This window comes from Terrapene carolina, unplaced genomic scaffold (genome assembly GCF_002925995.2).
Source record: "Terrapene carolina triunguis isolate 2854851 unplaced genomic scaffold, T_m_triunguis-2.0 Scaffold49158, whole genome shotgun sequence".
Classification (NCBI taxonomy): Eukaryota; Metazoa; Chordata; order Testudines; family Emydidae; genus Terrapene; species Terrapene triunguis.
The window spans coordinates 1-20,390 of NW_020713509.1; the positions used below are offsets into that span (position 1 = coordinate 1).

At 57.6% G+C, this 20,390-nt stretch overlaps 1 protein-coding gene across 1 annotated transcript; it reads left to right on the forward strand.

The window, feature by feature from the left end:
* Window positions 1-232: 232 nt before the first annotated feature.
* LOC112124546 (receptor-type tyrosine-protein phosphatase mu-like) lies at window positions 233-20,289 on the forward strand. Its single transcript, XM_026646933.2, has 9 exons — window positions 233-358; window positions 1,009-1,141; window positions 1,809-2,039; window positions 9,855-10,172; window positions 10,873-10,970; window positions 14,107-14,299; window positions 15,800-15,911; window positions 17,344-17,599; window positions 20,221-20,289. Exons 1-9 carry the CDS (start codon window positions 233-235, stop codon window positions 20,287-20,289), a joined length of 1,536 nt encoding a protein of 511 aa, XP_026502718.2.
* The last annotated feature ends 101 nt before the right edge of the window (window positions 20,290-20,390 follow it).

Consider the following 20,390-nt stretch of genomic DNA (forward strand, 5'->3'; position numbering starts at 1 on the left):
TGAGCGCAGGGTCCGGGGGGGTCACTGGCGGAGGAGGGAGGCAGGGAGATCGGCCAGACCCAGCGAGGGGTGAGCACAGGGTCCGGGGGGGTGAGTGGGGGAGGAGGGAGGCAGGGAGAGCGGCCAGACCCAGCGAGGGGTGAGCGCAGGGTCTGAGGGGGGATCAGTGGTGGAGGAGGGAGGCAGGGACAGCGGCCAGACCCAGCCGGGCTCTGTGGGCCCAGGTGGGAGCATGGCAGGCTCGGGCAAAGGAGGCAGCAGCAAAGCAGCGAGAGTCTGGGCCCGGCGGGACATGGGAGACGAGGCTGAGATGCTGCAGGGGGAGGTTCAGAGAGTGGAGAATCTGAATTCAGCCCTGGTGTGACCGTGACCCCAGCTCCTCGGCCCAAGGGAGGGGCTGCTCACGGGGGAGAGTCCTTGGGGAGCAGCTGCCAGGAGCGGGCAGAGGGCTGTGGGGAGGGATCTCAGGGGGCTGGGATCTGTCTGGGGCACAGAGGAGGGAGCAGATGTTACCCAGGCAGGGGTGCCAGGGGCTGGGTGCCAGGGGCAGGTGGGTGGCTCAGGAGACACTGAGCTGCTATGGGGACACTGGGGCAGGAGCTCAGTTGCCATAGTGATATGTGCAGCACGGGGACCCAGATGGGCATGTTGGGGGGTGTTCGTGGTCTGGGGTGTGGGGGAGGGACATTGGCTAACGTGGGGGGAGGGGGAAACATGGTGGGATGAGGTGCACAGGCCAACACGTGTCAGAACCCCTTAGGTGACGGGGGTGGGGCCCGGCCTGGGCAGATGGGCTGACGGCCCCTCTCACAACGTTATGGGGTGGGGGCGGTACCAGCATTGGGGCCCCCCTCCCAGAGTAGGGCGCAGTCCGGGTCGCTCTGCTGGGACGGGAGGACGCAGTCGTCATAAGGGAGGGATCTGCAGAGACTGGACATTTCTTTCCCTCCAGGGGTTTGTACGACGGCAGGAAACTGGCCCCCGTCGGTCTCTGCTGCCTCCGCACAGACAGAGTTTGCCGTTGGCAAGAGGGTTTGGGTGACCTGTCGCCCGGAGCAGTACGAGGGGAGCCCGGCTTGGGTGCAGTGTACGGAGACGGCTGGGCGCGTGGAGTGGGACATGAGCCGTGTGAGCTGTGTGGGTGAGTTCTGCACAGACGGGCTGCAGGAGGGGCTGGGGGGATTCGAACCCAGGACCCGTCTGCGCAGGCGCGAGGCCCATGGGCCTCAGGGAGCTGGATGGGGTGGAGGTCTCTGCTCTCGCTGACATTACCCTGCTTTCAGGAGAGCAGCACCCAGGGCCAGCTCCCATCTCAGGTCCCCAGCCATCAGGGTGGGCGTGAGCCCTGCCTGACCCCTCAGGCCCTGGTCACGCCCTGCGGGGGCACGTGCCTGAGGCAGGAGAAGCCCCAGGCTGGGCAGAGGGCGATGCCCCAGGGACATAAACCTTCCCAAAGCAGCCTTGTGCCCTCACCGCCCCCACCATGAGCTGCCTGGGTCAGCCCCCGTCCCCGCCGGGCTCTTCCAGGGTGTTCAGACCCCTGGTGCTTCCACCAGCGTCTGCGTCATTCATGGCCCTGCCCCATGAGGGGCAAGTGAGCCCTCGGGTGGGACCAGTGAGAGCCGGGAAAGCCTGGTTAGACCCCCCCGCCCCGGGCTCCACAGGCCGGGCCTCGTGCTCCAGCCCTCGGTCTAAATGGCCCAGGCGAGGGGGCACCAGCCCGTCCCTGGGTGATTATCCCCCAGCCTCAGATGTCCCCAGCCGGGCTGCCCCAGCCCTCACTCACACCAACCCCCTTTCCTCTGCAGAGAAATGCCCCAGGCCACAGTGGGACCCCAGACTACGGTTTGCGCCAGATCGGCCGTTTTATGGCCAGAATGAAGAGACGACGCTGAGCTGCCCTGGGGGGTCCCAGCCTTCGTCCTCTGTGATCAGATGTGTGAGATCGGGTCAGACCCGGAGTTACTGGGTTGTATGGAACCGGGACGCGTGGGGCCGGGGCGCCTGGCGCCCTATCACAGAGAACGTTACCTGTACAGGTGAGTGAGGACACAGCGGCTCTCGGCACTGCCCAGCTCCCTGCTCACGCGGCTGGAGACCCAGCTGGGGAGTGGGGTAACTGAGAACTGTTGGGGCGCACAGAGCAGGGGAGCGGGGGAGTCCTGAGGTCAGGGGTCAGAGCCTACGAGAGGAGTCCACGAGGCCCAGGCACATTGGGGGGTGGGGGGTGTTAAGGGTATTTTTTAAAGACTTGTAGCACTTGGAGCCGGCAAAGCCCCCTTGGGCCCAGCCAGCCCATCCCAGGGCAGGATTGTTCCCAACGGGGGGTTCCTCAGCGATGTGAGTGGCCCAGTGTTAACCGCTCCCTCCACCCCCCCGAGAGGATTCCACAGCTGGGGGGTGTCCCCGTGTGATGGAGCAGGGAGCAGGGCGGATTTGACCTGGAAATGTAGCCTGGGAGTTACATTGAGCTACCTGAGCTGTAACCTTAGGCAGGAGGTGGGTGGGAGAAGTGACACCTTCTGGAACAAAGGAGAGGAGGAGCAGAGGGGAGGGGAGAGAGAGCTGCTGGATGGATTCTGGAGTTTTCAGTTTGGGGCTGGGAGGTGCAACGCAGGGAACCCCAAGCTGGGGTCTAAGCTCCCTGCACTCCCCAAAAGGACTTGATTGAGGGGTCCTGGTTGTATCGACAAGCTCTGCTGTAGACTGTGTTCCTGTTATCCAATAAACCTTCCGCTTTACTGGCTGGCTGAGAGTCACGGTGAATCGCAGGAAGCCGGGGGTACAGGGCCCTGAGTCCCCCACACTCCGTGACAACTGGTGGCAGGGGTGGGATCTACTGCACCCCGTGGACGGCGCTTCCTGCAGTAAGTGACTGGGGAGCAGTAAAACGAAGGGGGATCGACGGGGACCAGGTGGGCTGAAGAGTCAGAGAGAGACGGTTTCAGGGGGCGATTAACCCCTGGGAGTGTGTGACCAGTGAGAAGGACTTTTGCAGTAACAGGGTCCCGGGGTGGAGGAGTCTGCAGCTCGACCCTGGCAGAGAGGTGGTGACCTGAAGACGGGCTGGCACACTAGGGGTCCCCCGGGAACGGTGGAAAGCGGAGAGCACAGGCCGGCGAGTGGCCAGCAGGAGGATGTATGCTAAACGCCTTAAGAGCGACCTGGCGGAGCTGTGCAGGCAGAGGGGGCTGCGCAGTGGGAGGTCCACCAAAGAACAGCTCATTGCCCAGCTGGAGGAGAGGGGTCGCTTGGATGAACCGAGCCTTGTCCCTGAGGGAAGCCGCCCGGCGGATGCAGCGTGGGCCCCGGGGCCTGACATGGCTGGGAGGGGTCAGACTGCTGCCGAGGACATCCCGAGACCCTGCCTACCTATACCTAGGGGAGGGGTTGGGGGAAGCCCAGCGAATACCGAGGGCACCCTGACCCCGACGGCCAGCAGGGGATCGTCCCGGCGGAGCTCCCCGTCCCGGGAGCGGATGCGACTGGAATATGAATGGGAGCTGAGACTGAAAGAGTTCGAGTTAAGGCAGCAAGAACTGAAGCAGGAGTGGGAAGAGAAGGAGAAACAGCATCAGCATGAGGAGAAACAACGTCAGCATGAGCGGGACCAACGTCAGCATGAGCTGGAACTGGCCAGGCTGAGGAGCAGTGGGGCCCCGGCTGCGGTGAGCGAGGGGGGACCCAAGACTGCAAAGAGCTTTGATAAGTGCTTGCTGGCCCAGCGTAAGGAGGGGGAGGACATGGATACCTTCCTGACGGCCTTTGAGAATACCTGCGAGCTGCTCCAGGTTGACTCTGCAGACAGGCTCCAGTTTCTCATCCCCTCACTGAACTCCACAGCCAGGGAGGTGTACAGCCGACTGAAAGGGGCGGAGACAGGGGACTACGAACTGTTCAAAAAGGCCCTGCTCCGCGAGTTCGGGCTGACCCCTGAGATGTACCGGAAAAGGTTCCGGAGTCAGCGTAAAACCCGTGAGGTCACATACCTACAACTAGCCAACCGGGCGCAGGGGTATGCCTGCAAGTGGACAGCTGGGGCCCAAACTAAAGAGGACCTGCTTGACCTATTCGTACTGGAGCACGTGTATGAGCAGTGCCCATCCGACCTGAGGCGATGGTTGATAGACCAAAAGCCAGAGAACCTGCAGCATGCAGGCCAGCTGGCTGACGAGTTTGTGAACAGTCGGGCAGGGGATAACCGGGAGGAGTTGTGACGAAGTGGGACTGTTCTTAATGTTTCCTCTGAATACTGTGTGGGTGCCTCAGTTTCCCCTATGTATTTCTTAAGTCTCTAGGTGGTGGAGAAAGGCCAGTGCGCATAAATCACTGACACTCTGGCCCCTTCCCCCCTGCAAGGTAATAGCTAAAGGTGAACAAAGAGATCAGGTGACCTCCTGGCCCAGGAAAGAGACAAAGCCCAGAGGAGGAGGGGCCGGAGGGGGTTTTCAGAGTTGGAGCTGGCTGGGGACGAGGAGTGAGGGCAGACGTGCGTGTCTGGCTCTCTGAACCCCATAATGGACCCGGCCGAGGGGTCCCGTTCGCCGCTGTACCTACAAGCTCTGTTTTAGACCGTGTTCCTGTCATCTAATAAACCTCTGTTTTACTGGCTGGCTGAGAGTCACGTCTGACTATGAAGTGGGGGGTGCAGAACCCTTTGGCTTCCCCAGGACCCCGCCGGGGCGGACTTGCTGTGGAAAGCGCATGGAGGGGCATGTGCTGAATGTTCCCAGGAGAGACCCAGGAGGTGAAGCCGTGTGAGCTTCTTGTCCTGAAGACGGTCTGCTCCGAGGGAGAGGAGGCTCCCCAGAGTCATGACTGGCTTTGTGGGGAGCAGTTCCAGAGCATCGCCCGGGGACTCCGTGACAGGAGTCCCAAAGGAACAGGCCCGCCACAACACAGAGAGAGTCACCATGGGACCTCCCAGCGAGGAAATATGGAGAACCCCCACCAAAGGGGAACATCCAGCTGCAGGTCCATCCGACCCGCTCGAGGGGACCCATGGGACATGGGCTGCTATCACTGTGGCCAGAGAGGCCACATACGGGCCCAGTGCCCCAGGCTCAGGGACAGACTGAGCAGACTGAACCCATAGAGGGTTGACTGGGTAGAGACCCAGCCGGGCGAGAGGCAGCATTCCCAGGGAAGGGGGGCTGGCAGAGTACCACCTGCTAAGGAGGGAGGAGAGCTCCAGGCCAGCTCCTGTGTGGGGCTGGATGCTCCAGACTCAGGGTTTTCGGTTTACAGGGTGGGTGCCCGGCTGTCCCTCAGGAGAGAGTACCTTGTTCCCCTGGAGGTGGATGGAAGGAAGGTCAATGGATACTGGGATACGAGCGCAGAGGTGACACTGGCCCGGCCCGAGGTGGTGGCCCCACATCGAGTGAAAGATCCCTCCTTGCAGAAGATAAGGGACCTGGCCGACCTCAGTGTGGTACAGACCATGGGGAGAGGTTGCCAGGAGAGGTTCCTGTGGGAGAAGGGGTTCCTGTACCGAGAATGGGCTCCCCCAAGGGAAGTGGAGTCGTGGGGGATCAGGAGGCAGCTGGTGGTTCCCCAAAAGCTTTGCCACAAGCTACTGTACCTGGCCCATGACATCCCTCTCGCAGGGCACCAGGGAATCCGGCACACCAGGCAGAGCCTGCTACAGAACTTTTACTGGCCTGGGGTCTTTACCAACGTCCAACAGTACTGCCGATCCTGTGACCCCTGCCAGAGGGTGGGGAAGGCCCGGGACAAGGGGAAAGCAGCGTTGAGGCCTTTGCCCATCATAGAGGAGCCTTTCCAGAAGGTGGCTATGGTCATAGTGGGACCTCTCAGCAAGACGACCTGGTCAGGGAAGAAATACATTCTGGTGGTGGTAGATTTCGCCACCCGCTGCCCCGAGGCAGTGCCCTTATCGTCCATCGAAGCGGACACTGTGGCAGATGCTGACCATTTTCAGCCGAGTGGGGTTCCCCAAGGAAGTCTTAACAGACCAAGGGTCCAACTTCATGTCGGCCCTACTCCGGTGCTTGTGGGAGAAATGCGGGGTCCGGCACAACTGGCCTCAGCGTATCACCCCCAATCCAACGGGCTGGTGGAGAGGTTCAACGGGACACTAAATATGATGCTAAAAACATTTATGAACCAGCACCCGCAGGACTGGGACAAGTACTTACCTCACCTGCTGTTCGTGTACAGGGAGGTACCCCAGGAGTCTACCGGGTTTTCGCCCTTCGAACTGTTATATGGAAGGCGGGTAAGGGGGCCCCTGGACCTGATGAGAGACTAATGGGAGCGGAAGGCCACTCCCGATGGAGAGTCGGTGGTGGAGTATGTCCTGACCTTCCGGGAAAGACTTGCCGAGCTCATGGGCCTGGCCAGGGAGAATCTGGCCCGAGCCCAGAGGAAGCAGAAGGTCTGGTATGACCGCACAGCACGGGCCCGCGCCTTCACCACTGGGGATCAGGTGATGGTCCTCATCCCCGTGAGGAAAAACAAACTCCAGGCCGCATGGGAAGGGCCCTTCAAGGTTGTCAAGCAACTAAATGAGGTAAACTATGTGGTGGAGCTGTCGAACCGGGCGCACCACCGCCGGGTGTACCATGTGAATATGATGAAGCCATATTATGACAGGGGGAATGTGGTGTTGGCTGTGTGTGGACATTGGGAGGAGCAGGGAGATGACCATTTAGTAGATCTATTCCCTGGGACAAGAGCTGGTTCCCCCCTGGAAGCAATTCCCCTCTCTGCTCAGCTAACCCCTACCCAGCAAGCTGAGATCGGAGGGGTGCTGCATCTGTACCGACAGCTGTTTTCCAATCAGCCTGGACGCACTAATCTGACTGTCCACCGGGTGCAGACAGGATCGCACCTGCCTATAAAATGCCCCCCCTTCCGAGGCACAGGGAAAACTGCTCAGGACCTGGAAAGAGAGGTCAGGGACATGCTGGCTTTGGGGGTGATCCAGCCATCTTCCAGTCCTTGGGCCTCGCCGGTGGTGCTGGTCCCCAAAAAGGACGGGTCGATCCGGTTCTGTGTGGACTATCGGAAGCTCAATGCCATCACTGTAGCCGATGCCTACCCCATGCCCAGCCTGACGAGCTCCTAGACAAGCTGGGAGGCGCTCGGTACCTTACCACCATGGATCTTACAAAGGGCTACTGGCAAGTGCCGCTGGATGCAGATGCCAGGCTGAAATCGGCCTTTATCACCCCTCTGGGGCTCTATGAGTTCCTGACCCTGCCTTTCGGCCTCAAGGGAGCGCCGGCCACCTTCCAGCGCCTGGTGGATCAGCTACTGAGGGGGATGGAGAGTTTTGCTGTGGCGTATATTGACGACATCTGTGTCTTTAGCCAGACCTGGGAGGACCACGTGTCCCAGGTTAGACAAGTGCTGGACCGACTCCAGGAGGCTGGGCTGACCGTAAAACCGGAGAAGTGCAAGGTGGGGATGGCTGAGGTATCCTACCTAGGCCACCGGGGGGGGAGCGGCTGCCTAAAGCCGGAACCAGCCAAAGTGGAGGGGATCAGAGACTGGCCCGCTCCGCAAACCAAAAAGCAGGTCCAAGCCTTTATTGGGATGGCAGGGTACTATCGAAGGTTCGTGCCCCACTTTAGCTCCATAGCCGCCCCCATCACTGAGCTGTGCAAGAAGGGGAAGCCAGACAAGGTGGTCTGGACCGAGGAGTGCCAGAAGGCTCTCCGGGCGCTGAAGGAGGCTCTGGTCAGTGGCCCAGTTCTGGCAAACCCAGACTTTGACAAGCCCTTTATGGTGTTCACCGACGCCTCAGACACGGGACTGGGGGCGGTGTTAATGCAGGAGGATGAAAAGGGGGAGAGACACCCCATCATGTACCTGAGCAAAAAGTTGCTACTCCGGGAGCAGAACTACGCGGCCATCGAGAAGGAATGCCTGGCCATGGTGTGGGCCCTTAAGAAACTAGAGCCATATCTCTTTGGGCGACACTTCACCGTGCACACCGACCACTCTCCCCTGACCTGGCTACACCAGATGAAAGGAGCCAACGCCAAGCTCCTGAGGTGGAGCCTGCTCCTGCAGGATTATGACATGGACGTGGTCCATGTGAAGGGAAGTGACAACCTGATAGCGGATGCGTTGTCCTGGAGAGGGGCCCTGAACTTCCCCAGGTCACTGGGCAGAGTGACCCCGCTCAGTTCAGTCTCCAAGGGGGGAGAGATGTGACGGAGCAGGGAGCGGGTCAGATTTGACCTGGGAATGTTGCAGGGGGGTTACATTGGGGATGGGGGATTTCCCTTGAAGGAAGCTACCTGAGCTGTAACCTGAGCCAGGAGGGGGGGTGGGAGAAGTGACACCTTCTGCCCCGAGACTGAACAAAGGAGAGGAGGAGCTGGGGGGAGGGGGAAGAGAGGAGCTGCTGGAAGAGTGAGGAGTTTTTCTCAGTTTTGGGCTGGGTGGTGCAACGCAGGGAACCCCAAGCTGGGGTCTAAGCTCCCTGAACCTCCCAGAAGGACCTAATTGAGGGGTTCTGGTCGTACCCTCTGCTTGAGACTGTGTTCCTGTCATCTAATAAACCTTCTGTTTTACTGGCTGGTTGAGAGTCACAGTGAATCTCAGGAAGAGGGGTGCAGGGCCCTGACTCCACCACACTCCGCGACAGGATGTCTTAATCTTGTCACCCTTGTCAGGACGGGTGTAGGTGTGTCTCCCAACACCCTTCACTGCTCTCTGCAAGTTTTTTCCTCTGATGGGTTTTGGTTTAAGCAGAAGCTGGGGGTGGGGGGTGTCTTTCATGAGTCAGGCTGGATAGTGCACTCTGGTTCCCCAAGAACACAGAGGTGTCTGGTATCACCAGCCCCAAGAGCGTCGCATGCTGCGAGGGGCCCATCCCGGGGAGCAGAGCCAGCACAGAGGGCTCAGTTCCAGTGCCCTCCCGGCGGCAGGGCAGGGGCGGGGCAGAGCCGGAGGACGGGGGCGTGGCTGGGAGGCCCCTCGCCTGCACCGGTTCCCAGCTGCAGTTCTAAACCCTCGGAGCTGAACCAGTTTGATCCCTGGACGGAATCTCCTGTGTGTGGCCAGCCAGGGCTGGGCCCAGCGTCTGGGGTCAGTTGCACTAACAGGTCCCATGCAGCCCAGAGGGGAGTCACCGGGTCCCTAGCGGGACACCCGGGGCTTAGACCCGGAACCCCTCACTGTGCGGCTGGCGCCCCGAGGGATGTTACTGTTGTGTGGGCGGCAGGGGAGCCGTGTGGTTGGCATCGTCTGTGGCCTTCACGCAAGCACCCCCTCCTGCACTCTCAGACCTGGCCCAGCCAGGGCACGGTGGGGGCTGGCTGGAAGCCCGGGGGCTGCACCTAATTCACAGCAACTAGAGATGAAATAGAAATAAAATGCGTTAATTAAATGCGCCCTGATTATTAACAGAGAGGCATGGCCCAGGGAGACTCCAATCCCAGCATGCACTCTGCTGCTGCTCGGGACCACATGGCGCAAGGCATGCTGGCACCTGTGGTCTCCATGGGCTGCGTCCCTGTCTCGCTGCAGCCTGCATGTCCCCTGGGGCAGGGAGCTCCAGATCCCAGCTCCCTCAAAGGGCTGTGTCCTGCTTGGCTGCCGAGCGATGGAGGTACCCACGGGAGCACGGGGGGTGTTTGCCAGGAAGAACAGGAAATCAGGCTTGGATCAGAACCCCCCCGGGCTCAGTTAGGCGATGCTGATGGTAATCCTGTGTCCTCTGTGGTGCCTTCCACCCACAGAGCTCAGAGGTTGGAGGGTTTGGCCCTTCACCCCGCTGTGTGTGGGGAACAGGGGCTGTTTGACTGGAAGCCTTTGCAGAGCTCTGTGCGTCCGGAAGGGGCAGGAAAGTAACCCTCATGCTGGTGCTTATTCTCTAGAGACCCCCCGGATCATCCCAGGGGCCCTGGAGGTTTCACCCACCACCATCAAACTGCGCTGGACTTGTGAGCCCCCCGAATCCTGCCAGGGCAGCTGGAAGATACGGGCCCAATGCCGGCTGGTTGGACCCTGGTCGGGCTCCTGCCGGAGACAAGGGCTCACCAGAGAGCAGCCGTTACAGGGACGGGACGGAACAGTAACGTGCAGCTCCCTGCACCCCTTCACCTCCTACAGTGTCACCATCTCTGGGGGCTACCCAGCGACCAGCCCACCCAGCACTGTCCTTTATACCCGGCGGGTCACCACGAGTGAAGCAGGTAGGGGAGGGGGGAGTCACCCCGTGGCTGTGAATTCTGGGGTCGGTGCTGAGCACGGGGGCAGACGGGCCCCTGTCGCTCTGCAACTCAACCCGCCTGTCCGAGCAAGTGACCAGGCTTAGCTGGTGATTGGGGCCCTGCCTGGGGGCGGAAGGGGGGGCTCAGGAGAAAGGGGTGTGGGGCTCCCCAGAGCAAACAGAGTCCCCCAACCCCATCTCCCTCCCCATCTCCCCAGACCGGCCTGTGGGGTGAGCCTGGAACCTGAGCCTCGGGGGGGTGGATCCCACGGGGAGTTCGGGGCTCTGAAGGCCCAGGAGTGGGATGGTTGGGAGAGGACTCACTAGCTGTCCTAGCCCAGCTGGTCGGCTGCCCACCTTCCCAGCAATCCGTCCGTCCAGTCCAGTCCAGTCACCAAGCCCCTCACGGTGGTGTCTGAGCCCCTCGTGCAGCTGGAGCAGGGACAGGGGCTCTGTGTCTCTGCTGCCGGGGGCTGCCGGGGAGGAGCTGTAGGACGCTGCCGGCTCCTCGTGCCCAGCCAGGCAGCACCGCCCAGGAGAGGTGGCAGGGCCTAGCCCTCGCCCTCCTGCTGCAGGGACCACCCAGAGTGCTGACCCCTGTGCTGGGAGCCCCATCCCAGTGCTTTGCACACGGGGACTCGTCCCCGGGCCCGGTCAGTGACCTGCGATTCCTTCGCTTTCAGCCCCAGACCAACCCAAGATCGAGCCGCTGGATCCCAGCACCAAAACCCTCAGGTGGAAGCCGCTGCCGCCCTGCAAAGGGGCGATCGTCGGGTACCAGGTACCCGGGCAAGCGACTCGCTGGGCAGCCTCTGGAGGGCGTCTCAGCCCAGGGCACGGTCTGAGTGGGCAGGGACAGCGAGAGAGGGAGGGAGCATCAGGGGGCATCGTCCAGGTATCATTATCCATCTCTGCTGCCCCTCCCGGAGCGCCGAGCCCTGCCCCAGAGCGAGGAGCACCTCGCCCCCACTCTCCAGCTCCTCCCTGGCCCTCCCTGAGCCCTCCCCCTTTATGGCCAGTTGGGAGATTAAAACTACTCAATCCCTCCTGTCTGCAGCATTGCATACATCTTGCTGCATGCCCCTGCGCTGCGGGCTCTGACCCGGCTCCTGCCTGGCGCAGCATGCGGCTCCGTGCCCCTGCGCTGCGGGCTCTGACCCGGCTCCTGCCTGGCGCAGCATGTGGCTCCTGTCACGGAGTGTGGGGGGACACAAGGCCCTGCACCCCTGGCTTCCTGCGATTCAACATGACTCTCAGCCAGCCAGTAAAGCAGAAGGTTTATTTAGACGACAGGAACACAGTCCAAGACAGGTCTTGCAGGCACAGACAACTGGACCCCCCCAATTAGGTGCATCTTGGGGTCCCAGGCCACCACAGCCCCCTTGGGGGGGTCAGAGCCCCGTCTGCCTCCCAGCCATTCCACCAGCCAGCTCTGAACTCTCTCTCTAGCCTTTTTCAGTTTCCCGGGCAAAGGTGTCACCTGGCCTCTAACCCCTTCCTGGGGTCTCATGTTACATGCTCAGGTATTCTACCTCACAGCCAGTCTCCCATCCCCCAATGCAGACCATCCTAGCCACACTCCCCTGTCTTCCCAGCCAGCACTCCCCATTCAGCATTCAAAGACCACATTACGAACAGTCCCAGTTCGTCACACCTCCATGCCCCTGTGCTGGGGGCTCTGACCCAGTGTGACGGGTTGGGTCACAGAAACCCCTTTGGGAACTGCCACCCGATGTGCCTAGATTACCTCTGAGCCTGTTTTCCTTGCCAGCTCGGGACTTCAGTCCCTTGCCTGGTTTGAGCCACACACGCTTGCTTGCTGCAAACACAGCCCCAGGTCTGAACCACGTCCCCCACAAGCTGCAGGCTTAACTGAAAACAGCTTAAGACGTGTTCCTGTCTCCAGCACTCAGATGCCCAACTCCCAGTGGGGTCCAAACCCCAAATAAACCTGTTTTACTCTGTATAAAATGCATACAGGGTAAACTCATAAATTGTTCGCCCTCTATTACACTGATAGAGAGATATGCACAGCTGTCTGCCCTCCCCCGTATTAATACATACTCTGGGTTAATTGATAAGTAAAAAGTGATTTTATTAAATATAAAAAGTAGGATTTAAGTGGTTCCAAGTAATAACAGACAGAACAAACACCGAAGTCTAAGCCTAATACAATAAGAAAACTGAATACAGGTAAATCTCACCCTCAGAGATGTTCCAATAAGCTTCTATCACAGACTGGACGCCTTCCTAGTCTGGGCCCAATCCTTTCCCCAGTACAGCCCTTGTTCCAGCTCAGGTGGTAGTTAGGGGATTTCTTATAACTGCAGCCCCCTTTGTTCTGTTCCACCCCCTTATATATCTTTTGCATAAGGTGGGAATCCTTTGTCCCTCTCTGGGTTCCCATCCCCTCCTTCTCAATAGAAAAGCACCAGGTTAAAGATGGATTCCAGTTCAGGTGACATGATCACATGTCACTGCAAGACTTCATTACCCACTTGCCAGCACATACGTATACAGGAAGACTTGCAAGTAAAACACAGCCATCTACAGACAATTGTCCTGGTTGACCGGAGCCATCAAGATTCCAAACCACCATTAATGGCCCACACAATTTGCATAATTACAATAGGCCCTCGGAGTTATATTTCATATTTCTAGTTTCAGATACAAGAGTGGTACATTTATACAAATAGGATGAGCACGCTCAGTAGATTATAAGCTTTGTAATGATACCTTACAAGAGACCTTTTGCATGAAGCATATTCTAGTTACATTATATTCCCACTCATTAGCATATTTTTATAAAACCATATAGACTGCAACGTCACACCCAGATCCTGCCTGGCGCAGCATGCGGCTCCGTGGCCCTGTGCTGCGGGCTCTGACCTGGCTCCTGCCTGGCGCAGCATGCGGCGCCGTGCCCCTGTGCTCTGGGCTCTCACCTGTTAGTCTTTGCTGCGAACCAGGGAGTTGTTTTTCACCTGTAATCCCTGTCTGGGTTAGGCCTTGGTCGCTGCCAAGGGGCCATCTCTCCTAGCAGATCCTGGGGTAAATGGCTCGTAGCCCAGGGGCACTCGGGTGGGGTTCCCTGCCTGCCTCCCCAGGAGGCTGGTGGGGGCGAGGGAGCAGGCAGCCTGCAGGTGACGCTTGGCTCTGGGTTTTCATCTCTGCTGACCGGCCGAGCTAGAGCCCCTGGTGTAACAGCAGGCGGCGCTGGCAGGATGTTCTCTGGCAGGGCCCTCTGGCTCTGGAATCCCCTCCTACCTCCAGTCCACAACAGTCCCGGCTCTTTTCTTCCCGTGGGCTGGGTACAGCCAGGGCCGGGGTGTGGGCGTTTCGGTATGTGCCGCTGGCTGGCCGGGCGAGCTTGGGACCTGTGTCGGGCACTGTATTCTGAACTGAAAGACAAGCACCTGTTCAGCAGCGCTCTGTTTGCACTTGGCCCCATCAGCACCTGTGGGGCTGTGGCAGGCTCTTCAGGGGCTGGGCCTGGGGTGCTGGAGGGGCTCAGCTAAACACAGCGAAACCGATAACAGCACCGAGCCAGAGCTGGTGCGGGAGGGTTCCAGGCCAGCGGCCCCTGAGTAACATTGACCCCGGTCCAGCCCAGCACTTCCCCAGGGACACTGACAAATGGGGGACCCCTGTGATGGGAGCGGCCCTGGGCATTCACCTACCTGAGCAGTGCCCGTCCTGCTGCCCAGATGGCCGTGCCGGCTCCCGCAGAGGAAGGAGAAATTCCCCGGTGCTGCTGGGGTGGGCAGCTCTGCCGTGCTGGGGGGGGAGGGGGGTGAAGTCCCTGCTTGCACAGGGGGGCTCAGGCAATGCCCAGCAGCGTGGGGCTTGTGTCCTGTGTATCAGGCGGGGCTGGGGGTCAGAACGGCTCCTCTCCAGAGCCGCGTTCCTTTCCCTAGCTGAACATCACGGCCAGGAGAGAGTACGACAGCGATTTCCTCGAGGTCGAGGAGCCGCGGGTGAATCAGTTGGTCACCAAGTACCTGCTGCAGCCCTGGAGAAACGGGACTAACTACTCGGTGACAATCCAGGGCCTCACGGCTGCCGGCCTTGGGCAGGTGTCGCGCTGGGACTTTGAAACCAACATCTCTGGTAAGGGCCTCTGTGACGTTATTGACATGAACTGTGACTGTATAGATCACTGTTGCAACCAAGGTCATATAGTGGTACCAAATCTTGTACAAAGAAAGTCAAGTAAGGTGTCTATGAGGAGGTTATGATTTGCTGGTAATGATTATGCTATCTGGATGCATGGATCATTTTTGTATTTAAAGTTATAAGTATTGGCTCTATCCTGTCTGTATTTCAAACTTGTGCTGTGCTTCTGGGGGACTGTAGCAGGGTGCTGGTGCAAAAGCACCTAATTACCCCTGCTCAGCCAGCTCCAATCAAGAGAAATAGATTGGGGCTGGTGAGACAGACCTGATGCCTGGCCTGCGGATTGGCTCCACCTGCGGGCCTGACAAGCCAGCAGTTACAAGGGCTGGGAGCCAGAAGAAAAGCCCAGCCAGGGAAAGGTCAGTCTCCGAGCTGTGGGCTGATTGCTTAGAAAGAGGGAACTAACCCTGTAAGCCTTGTATATAGCTCAACATTGGTGGTGGGAGAACTGTGTGTGTGAATAAAGCCACAGGTGCTGCATAGCTGGAAACCTCTCTGCACTTTATTGGGACAGCCAGCAGGCTCTGGGAGAGGGGCAGGGCAGAGAACCTGTCACAGTGACACCCCAGACAATTTGGCATCAGCATTGCTAGCCTGCTGGATGGCCCATTAAGGACCATTATCAGCTACACAACTGACCCATTGAGAGACGGCAGATACGCCTTGTGACTCAGCAAGGCAGGGACAGGCCTATGGACAGAACTGTGAGGTTTTTCCAGGCCATGTGCTGGGTAGCTTGTCTTTGGAACAAAGGAAGCACAAGCCACATGGCAAAAGGACTAGAAAAGGCTGCTGCATCTCCTTCATCTTGTCTTCAATCCTGCTTCTTACTTCTGGAGTGTCTTAGGGAATTGCTTGTGTGACTTCTGGTTAGCCAGTGGGGTGAGACCGAAGTCCTCTCTGGCTGGCTGGTTTGGTGCCTTAGAGGTGGAAAACCACCAGCCTGGGCCTGTAACTATCCTGCTCTGAGCGGTTTGTCCTGAATTGATCCTCCCAGTTGTGTCCCATCAGAGGCAGCATTGTTACAACGTCCCTGCTCTAGGATGAGTCTGAGGGGGCCGAGGACCAGGGCACGGACCAAAAGCCACTCCCAGATCTCTCTGGTCTGGCTCCCGGCCCCTCTCCTTTCCCCCAGTGCTGTGTCCCAGGAGAGCACAGGCCCAGCGTGCCCAGCTGAGCCGGGTGCGGCGTGGCGCTCACCTCCATGCTGTGCACTCCCTTCACCCCGGGACAGGCACAGCACGGCAGGAGCAGGGGGGTTTATGCCCAGACAGCCTGGCAGTGTTCCTGAGCCAGGCCTGGCAGGACCCCCAAAATGGGCCGGTGCAGACAGGACAGTTCTGTGCCTCTGGCTGTCAGAGGGGCCCTTCCTGTCTCCCCAGACAGCGTGCGATGTTGCCCGCTGACGCTTTGCCCTTTGGTTAATCCCTTCAGAGCCGGACATCCCCGCCAACGTCACCGCTTTGAGCGTCTACAGCATCTCCCCGTCGAGCGGGACGGCTCTGCTCCCCCTGCAGCCCTTCCCTGAGCTCCATGGACCCATCAGGTAAGCGCAGCTCAGCAGGGAGTATTGCTGCTACCTGCAGGAAAACACCCCCTGGAATCAGCGAGGGGTCTTTGCAGCCAGAGGCTCAGCCGCGCACAGCACGTCACCACGCCCGGGGGTGTGCTTAGCCCACCCCGGCCTGGGCGCCAGCCCCCCCGGCTGTGGTCATGTGGCTGGAAGGTGTCAGGAGGTGCTGCCGCTCATTATTAGTATGTGTGTATCGTATAGCACCCAAAGGGGTGCTGGGCACTTCCCAGAGGGAACGGGACGCCCAGGCCCCTTCCCCACGGAGCTTTCACCGAAACCTCCGAGCAGCCCCCGCGGGTGGGGTGACTAGCAGTAGGGGGATGGGATGGGGAGGTTTGTTCTCCACGGCTTTGTCCAGTCTGGTGATAAACACCCAGCGATGGGCTCCCCCGTTCCCAGAGGGTTCCCCAGCCTGGCCCAGCCTGCGGCAGGAATTTCCCCTGACAATCACCCTGCGTTTCCCGCATCACTCCTCAGCCCCCATCCGGCTAACCCCTCCCCTGCCCTGTTCAGTTCCCCTGTTCCCCCCAGCCCCCATTCAGCTAACCCCTCCCCTGCCCCGTTCCGTTCCCCCATCCCCCCTCGGCCCCCGTCTGGCTAACCCCTCCCCTGCCCCGTTCAGTTCCCCATCACCCCCCGTCTGGCTAACCCCTTGTCACGGAGTCCCCGGGCGATGCTCTGGAACTGCTCCCCACAAAGCCAGTCAGGACTTTGGGGAGCCTCCTCTCCCTTGGAGCAGACTGTCTTCAGGGCAAGAAGCTCACACGTCTTCACCTCCTGGGTCTCTCCTGGGAGCATTCAGCATATGCCCCTCCGTGTGCTTCCCACAGCGAGTCCGCCCAGGGTGGGTCCTGGGGAAGCCAGAAGACCTGCACGCACCCCCACTTCCCAGTCAGACATGACTCTTAGCCAGCCAGTAACACAGAGGTTTATTAGATGACAGGAACACGGTCTAAAACAGAGCTTGTAGGTACAGCGGCGAACGGGACCCCTCCGCTGGGTCCATTCTGGGGTTCAGAGAGCCAGACAACCCCGTCTGCCCTCACTCCTCGTCCCCAGCCAGCTCCAACTCTGAAAACCCCCTCCAGCCCCTCCTTCTCTGGGCTTTGTCTCTTTCCTGGGCCAGGAGGTCACCTGATCTCTTTGTTCACCTTTAGCTATTTCCTTGAAGGGGGTGGGGGGGGGAAGGGGCCCTGGCCATTTGTTGCCAGGGAGACAGTGTGTCAGTGATTCATACACACTGGCCTTTCCCCACCACCTAGAGACTTAAGAAATGCATAGGGGAAACTGAGGCACCCATACAGTATTCAGAGGAAACATTAAGAACAGTCCCACTTCGTCACACCCCGCCCCTGCCCCGTTCAGTTCCCCATCACCCCCCATCTGGCTAACTCCTCCCTTGCAGGGAGTATCAGATCATTGTATCTGCGCTGCAGAATGGCAGCGAAGCAGACGCCTGCCGCTCACCAGGTCTGCAGCCGTTCAACTCCAGCCTGGAGCACGACGTGTACCTGGCTGCCGTGCTCCCCGCGCACAGCCTCACAGGCCCGACTGACTTTGTGCTGGGTGACGGGACCCGTCACTACGGGTACTACAATGCTCCCCTCCGCCCCCACAGGAACTACACGGCCTTCGTCCGCGTCGTCAGCCGCTGGAACCAGGTAGCTCTCGATTCCCCTGGCACGCTGACCGCTCCCCTGGGCTTCGGCTTCTCCCAGGCCAGGAGCGGCTTCGCTCAGGGCTGCCCATGCTGCAGTGGGCAGGCTGGGCGGTGGCAGGCGAGACTGGGGTATCAGAGACGGGAAGGACCTGGCTGCCCACCCCATGCCCGTCTCCAAGCAGTGCAGCGGGATGGCCCCTGTGGGCGGGATACTGCTCGCGCCCCTTCGCACTGTGGAGGCTGAGAACGGCCTGTTGGGCCACATCTGGTCCATGCTTCGCCCACCCCCCAAGCTCCACTGGTCCGTTTTGTTAGGATTTGTCCAGCCCAAAGCTAACTCCTGAGATGGGGCTTCCAACACTTGCCCTTGGGAGCCCATCCACAGGCCGAGACAGTGCGGGGAGTGTGTCTAATGGTTAGAGCAAGAGGCTGGCAGCCAGGACGCCTGGGTTCTCTTTCACGCCATGCTGATGGTTTGCTGTGTGGCCTGGGCAAAGCTGAAGTAATAGAATTTATTTTCTCTAATTTGAGCTAAGCTTTAGGCTTTTAGGGCACCAACCCCCGTAATATCCAGGTGCAAAGTCACTGAGCCCTGCTCTGCCTCGGTTTCCCCATCCATAAAGTCAGGACAATATCTTACAGGGAGATGATTAAGGCTGTCGATTAATCGCAGTTAACTCACGTGATTAACTTAAAAAATTAATTGCGATTAAAAAAATTAATCATGATTAATCGCAATTTTAATCGCACTGTTAAACAATAGAATACTAATTGAAAGTTATTAAATAGTTTTGGATGTTTTTCTACATTTTCAAATATATTGATTTCAATTACAGCACAGAATACAAAGTGTACAGTGCTCACTATATATTATTATTTTTTATTAGAAATATTTGCACTGTAAAAATGATAAACAAAAGAAATAGTATTTTTCAGTTCACCTCATACAAGTACTGTAGTGCAATCTCTTTATCATGAAAGTTAAACTTACAAATTTTTTACATTTTAATGGAGATATCCTATCTCCTAGAGCTGGAAGGGACCTTGAAAGGTCATTGAGTCCAGCCCCCTGCCTTCATTAGCAGGACCAAGTACTGATTTTGCCCCAGATCCCTAAGTGGCCCCCTCAAGGATTGAACTCACAACCCTGGGTTTAGCAGGCCAATGCTCAAACCACTGAGCTATCCCTCCCCCCAAATGTAGAACTATGTACAAAAAAACCTGCATTCAAAAACAAAATAATGTAAAACTCTAGAGCCTACAAGTCCACTCAGTCCTACTTCTTGTTCAGCCAGTCGCTAAGACAAATAAGTTTGTTTACATTTACGGGAAATAATTCTGCCTGCTTCTTATTTACAATATCACCTGAACGTGAGAACAGGCGTTCGCATGGCACTTTTGTAGCTGGCATTGCAAGATATTTACGTGCCAGATATGCTAAACATTTGTATGCCCTGCATGCTTCGGCCACCATTCCAGAGGACATGCTTCCTTGCTGATGATGCTTGTTTAAAAAAAAAAATGCGTTCATTAAATTTGTGACTGAACTCCTTGCGGGAGAATTGTATGTCTCCGGCTCTTTTACCCGCACTCTGCCATCTATTTCATGTTATAGCAGTCTTGGATGATGGCCCAGCACATGTTTGTTTTAAGAACACTTTCCCTGCAGATTTGACAAAACACAAAGAAGGTACCAATGTGAGATTTCTAAAGATAACTACAGCACTTGACCCAAGGTTTAAGAATCTGAAGTGCCTTCCAAAATCTGAGAGGGACGAGGTGTGGAGCTTTCAGAAGTCTTAAAAGAGCAACACTCTGGTGCGGAAACTACAGAACCTGAACCACCAAAAAGGAAAATCAACCTCCTGCTTGTGGCATCTGACTCGGATGATGAAAATGAACATGTGTTGGTCCGCACTGCTTTGGATAGTTATCGAGCAGAACCCGTCATCAGCATGGACGCATGTCCCCTGGGATGGTGGTTGAAGCATGAAGGGGCACATGACTCTTTAGCGCATCTGGCACGTAAATATCTTGCAAGGCCGGCTGCAACAGTGCCACGCGAACGCCTGTTCTCTCTTTCAGATGACATTGTGGACAAGAAGTGGGCAGCATTATCTCCTGCAAATGTAAACAAACTTGTTTGTCTGAGTGATTGGCTGAACAAGAAGTAGGACTGAGTGGACTTGTAGGCTCTGAAGTTTTACATTGTTTTGTTTTTGAGTGCAGTTATGTAACAAAAAAACCAACATTTGTAAGTTGCACTTTCATAACAAAGAGATTGCATTGTGGTACTTGTATGAGGTGAATTGAAAAATACTATTTCTTTTGTTTTTTTATGTGCAGATATTTGTAATAAAAATAAATATGAAGTGAGCACTGTACACTTTGTATTCTGTGTTGTACTTGAAATAAATGTTTTGAAAATGTAGAAAACATCCAAAAATATTTAAATAAATGGTATTCTATTATTGTTTAACAGAGTGATTAATGGCTTGACAGCCCTAGAAGTGATGTTTGTGAAGCACACAGCGATCCGTGCCTGGAGCCCTTATCTCACGGATCACAAGGCATTGATAGAAATGGCTACTTTGGACTCATCCCTCTCTGTCTCTTCCATAGATGGAGAAATCCAGCTGTGTGCGCTATGACTTCTCCGTTGGTAAGCAGCCCGTTGTGGCCTGGCTTTGACCGAGTGCCCGGGAGAAATCCCCTCCACCCCCTTCCTTTTACTAGCAACTCTCGTTTAGCGCAGAGTAGAACTAGCTTGGACCCTGACAAACGGGGTCTGC

Excerpts from the sequence above, each read along its gene's own strand:
- LOC112124546 (XM_026646933.2), top strand. The coding sequence starts at position 233 with ATGGCAGGCTCGGGCAAAGGAGGCAGCAGCAAAGCAGCGAGAGTCTGG. Across the intron at positions 10,173-10,872 it reads GGTCACCACGAGTGAAGCAG|CCCCAGACCAACCCAAGATC; the intron begins GTAGGGGAGGGG and ends CTTCGCTTTCAG. Across the intron at positions 15,912-17,343 it reads GAGCTCCATGGACCCATCAG|GGAGTATCAGATCATTGTAT; the intron begins GTAAGCGCAGCT and ends CCTCCCTTGCAG.